Source organism: Notothenia coriiceps, unplaced genomic scaffold, assembly GCF_000735185.1.
Source record: "Notothenia coriiceps isolate Sejong01 unplaced genomic scaffold, NC01 NC01_scaffold00000785, whole genome shotgun sequence".
Classification (NCBI taxonomy): Eukaryota; Metazoa; Chordata; class Actinopteri; order Perciformes; family Nototheniidae; genus Notothenia; species Notothenia coriiceps.
The window spans coordinates 1-3,689 of record NW_011333486.1 but is presented as its reverse complement, the minus strand read 5'-3'; the positions used below and the strand labels follow the sequence as shown (position 1 = coordinate 3,689).

General features: G+C 42.6%; 1 protein-coding gene across 1 annotated transcript; it reads left to right on the top strand.

The window, feature by feature from the left end:
* Nucleotides 1-42: 42 nt before the first annotated feature.
* On the top strand, nt 43-2,794 carry LOC104957320 (leucine-rich repeat and calponin homology domain-containing protein 3-like; the record flags this gene model as incomplete). Its single annotated transcript, XM_010784945.1, has 3 exons — nt 43-226; nt 1,188-1,293; nt 2,548-2,794. Coding segments are annotated over 3 exons (537 nt in total), but the record flags the coding sequence as incomplete, so codon positions are not given.
* Nucleotides 2,795-3,689: the final 895 nt, after the last annotated feature.

Sequence of the window (3,689 nt, the reverse complement as noted above, 5' to 3'; positions counted from 1 at the left end):
CAGATTACATAGACAGCGACAGGACCCGTTTCACAGGGCAAGTCAGGTCTGTGTGTGTGTGTGTGTGTGTGTGTGTGTGTGTGTGTGTGTCCACAGTCGCAATCTTCTGTCCAGTTTACCCCCATCGGTGTTTCAGCTTCCCCTCCTGCGAGTGCTCATAGTGAGCAACAACAAGCTGTGTTCACTACCTGCCTCCATATACTCCCTCACACACCTCCGGCAGCTGGTATGATTCACACACACGCCGATTTCTAGGATTCCTCCAATTCAAATAGCTCTGTTAGCATGACCATAATGACATACAGTATTGCCAAAGCTTCGTACTATTACGTCATCTATACATAAATATACATTTGTAATGTACTGTTAAGTTTTCTTCGCTGGGAAAACCATATACTTTTTAAACATGAACTAGAAAATTAACTTACAAAAAGATTGGCTATAAAGCTATTGATTATAGTGCAGGATAATGCTAATGGGAAAATGCATATAAAAAATAATAATAGAAATAAGAGTTGTGAGGCTCAGTCATTCTGATTCATGTTGTCAGGCAGACAGACTTCTTTCATTTCACCTAGTCAGATTTTTTAAAATCTTTTTTTCAAAAATAATTGAAGATGCCCATTATTGAATTTTGGCAAGAATGATTTCAATGCAGGTTTGAATTCAGGGCATTGTGTGAGGAAGTGCTGCTCTGTTTCCAAAGCAGTTCCTCCACACTGTTGGCATAATCGCTCCTCTTTCGGCAGCCATGTTTTCTTTTTGCCTGTTTCTATGGCCACGCAGCACTTTCTCAATATCACAGTACACAGTATTTGTGGGTCATAGACTTCTAAAAAGACACGTATTAAACATGGTGGTCAGTTTTGGAAATATATATGTTGCACTGTTGGAGGAGCCTGTGGCCGTTTCTCCATGTCGAGTAAACCTGCTGCAGAGCCACTGTTTCAAGTATACGACGTCATCGAGTGGCGCCGAAGGACTGTTTAAAACCATTTCAAATGCACAGCATTCGGCGCCACTCGATGACGTAGTATACTTGAAATAGTGGCTCTGCAGCAGGTATACTCGACATTGAGAAACGGCCTGTGACTTCAGTTTTTCATTGCTATATTTACACTGTAGCTAATTTCCAAATGACAATAAAGCCTTGAATTGAATATTGCCTGTGTGTGCTTCTCTCTCAGGATGTGAGCTGCAATGAGCTGCAGTGTTTGCCAGCAGAGCTCGGACAGCTGGAGTCTCTGAGGGATCTGAACCTGAGGAGGAACCAGCTCACCACTCTGCCTGAAGGTAGAGACTCATTGGAACATCCTTTGACCTCCTTTACATTTCTCTTTCCCACAATAAACCCAGGTCGATCATCTCAGCTCACATTGCACCAGTACAGCTTTTCTAAATGCCCGCTCAACTGACCCCAGAAACCTCAGCAATGTCTTTGTCCAGTCCCCATGGAGTGATTTGAAAAGACTTATCGATATATCATCTATAAATGTAGAATATAATAACAATATTTTATCCACTGAGCTCCCCTAAGCCTGCAAAGTATCTCCAACACCCTGCTCAAACCATAGCTCTCTAAACATAATGGATGCTAATGTAAAGGATCATTGCATCATTGTTTTGAGCTATGGATTATTTTCATGTAGAGGTATTGAGCAGCTTCCGACTTATTGACTAATGGCCCTTACTCAATTAGTGCCTCATTCTCTGGCTCATTAGAAGGAAATGTAAAGGAATACACTTTTGGAAGTACACAGACTTCAAGTGGACTGGCACCTCCTTTTTCTAAATTCAAACTTGGCCACAACTGTTAAAAGTAGCCTGTCCATCTCTGCACTGGTATTAGAGTTGTTGAATATGGTGGACATGTCTGACCCGGCGTTTGATTGATTTAGTGTTGGGAAATAACCTTTCCTGTTTCCTAAGTTAGCTGGACTTAAACATGTATAAAGATGGGGTAAAAAAACAAAACGTAAATGTAGTCGTAACAGCCATTATTTTGACAGCTCATATTGTAAGGTCATGAAGATGAACATTTGAACAGATGTTATTCCATCACCAAACATGACATGAGTCATGTGATACTCACTTTCTGACATCAAACATTATTTCTCATTGCCCCGCTTTGCTTGTTTTTCCCTGATTGCTGTTCAGCTACCGTCAATAAAACTCAACACTTCCTGTAGGTTTTCCACCTCAAACACCCTTCCAGGAAATGACGCTTTTTATTTGAAACATCTGTGAAGGAGTTGCTGAATATTTGCAGCTGACAGAGGTTAAAGAGGCAGTCGAAAAACTATAGGAAGTTGCAATTACAAATAAATAAAGTGCTAAAATGTCTAAGTTTCATTTATTGGCGATATGTGTAAAAGTAAGAATTAATATGAAATGACGCTGTCCTTTGACATGTGGCTGATAAAAAATGTCTCTATATAACATCCATATGTATATATGGGATTTGATAAATAAATTGATGTTTTGTTAAGGATCACCAATTTGAAGCCCCAATGAGACTGACTGATTCTGTCTTTCTGTACCATCCAGAAATATCCGAGCTCCCTCTGGTCCGGCTCGATGTGTCCTGCAACCGCATTTCCCATGTGCCTCTGTGCTACCGCCACCTGCGGCACCTGCAGACCGTCCTGCTGGACAACAACCCGCTGCAGATGCCCCCGGCGCAGATCTGCTCCAAGGGAAAATACCACATCTTCAAGTATCTCAACATGGAGGCCTGCAAGAGAAACCAGGAGGAGCTGGAGAGACACCTGAGGCCCACCGGGTTCAACAGCTGGTGAGGATGACGAGGAGAGGGGGAGGAACTAAAGGTGGAATGCAGAGGAAAGGCAATTAAAAAAGGAGCTTGTTAGGGAGGAGCAGGGAGGATGAAGCTGGAGATGTGGTACTAACGAGATGGAAAAGCTGCTTGTCAAGAAATAGTCCTGGCACTGAACTCGGACTACAGCTACAAACAAATAGAGATGCAACAGAACAGATTACTGTAGTCTTTCTCCCCCGTGAAACCTCCATTGGACTCCTTTTTTTTTCTTTTGGACCATAGTGACATCACTATGGAACACTCGCACTTCTATTGGCTAGCGCTCCAACACATTGTACGTTAAAGGCTAAGGGGCGGGACATCTCTAAGCTGTTGACCAATCACAACAGAGCCTGCCAGCTAACCAATCAGAGCAGACTGGGCTCTGGTTTCAGACAGAGGGTGAAAAGAGGTGCTGCAGCACAGGCAGTATGAGAAAAAGAAAGAGCTTTTTGAACATTAAAGCATGGAGACATGTAGAGACACTAAATACAGATATACACCTGGGGCCGTATTCACAAAGCATTTTATCTTACCGCTAGGAGTGCTCCTAACTCGCGCTAAAACATTTTACGTAGGAGTTTTTTCTTAAAAGTTATTCACAAAGCCGCTGAGACCTACTCATACTAAGGATAAATCACTAAGAGTGAACTAAGAGTGACGCGCCGTTGCTATGGATTACGTCGATTCTCGTGCATGAGTTTAGAAGCGGTCAGTACGGTGATTGGTTGTTCAGAGCAGGCGGTCTCGGTGAAACTCATCCGCAACATCCCACAAACGAGCCCACTAAAGCACCGAAAAACAAGGAAATAGCCTAGGCTAGAAATGTATTCCTATCAAATAGTTATGGACAGTGCAGTTAGCAGAATAC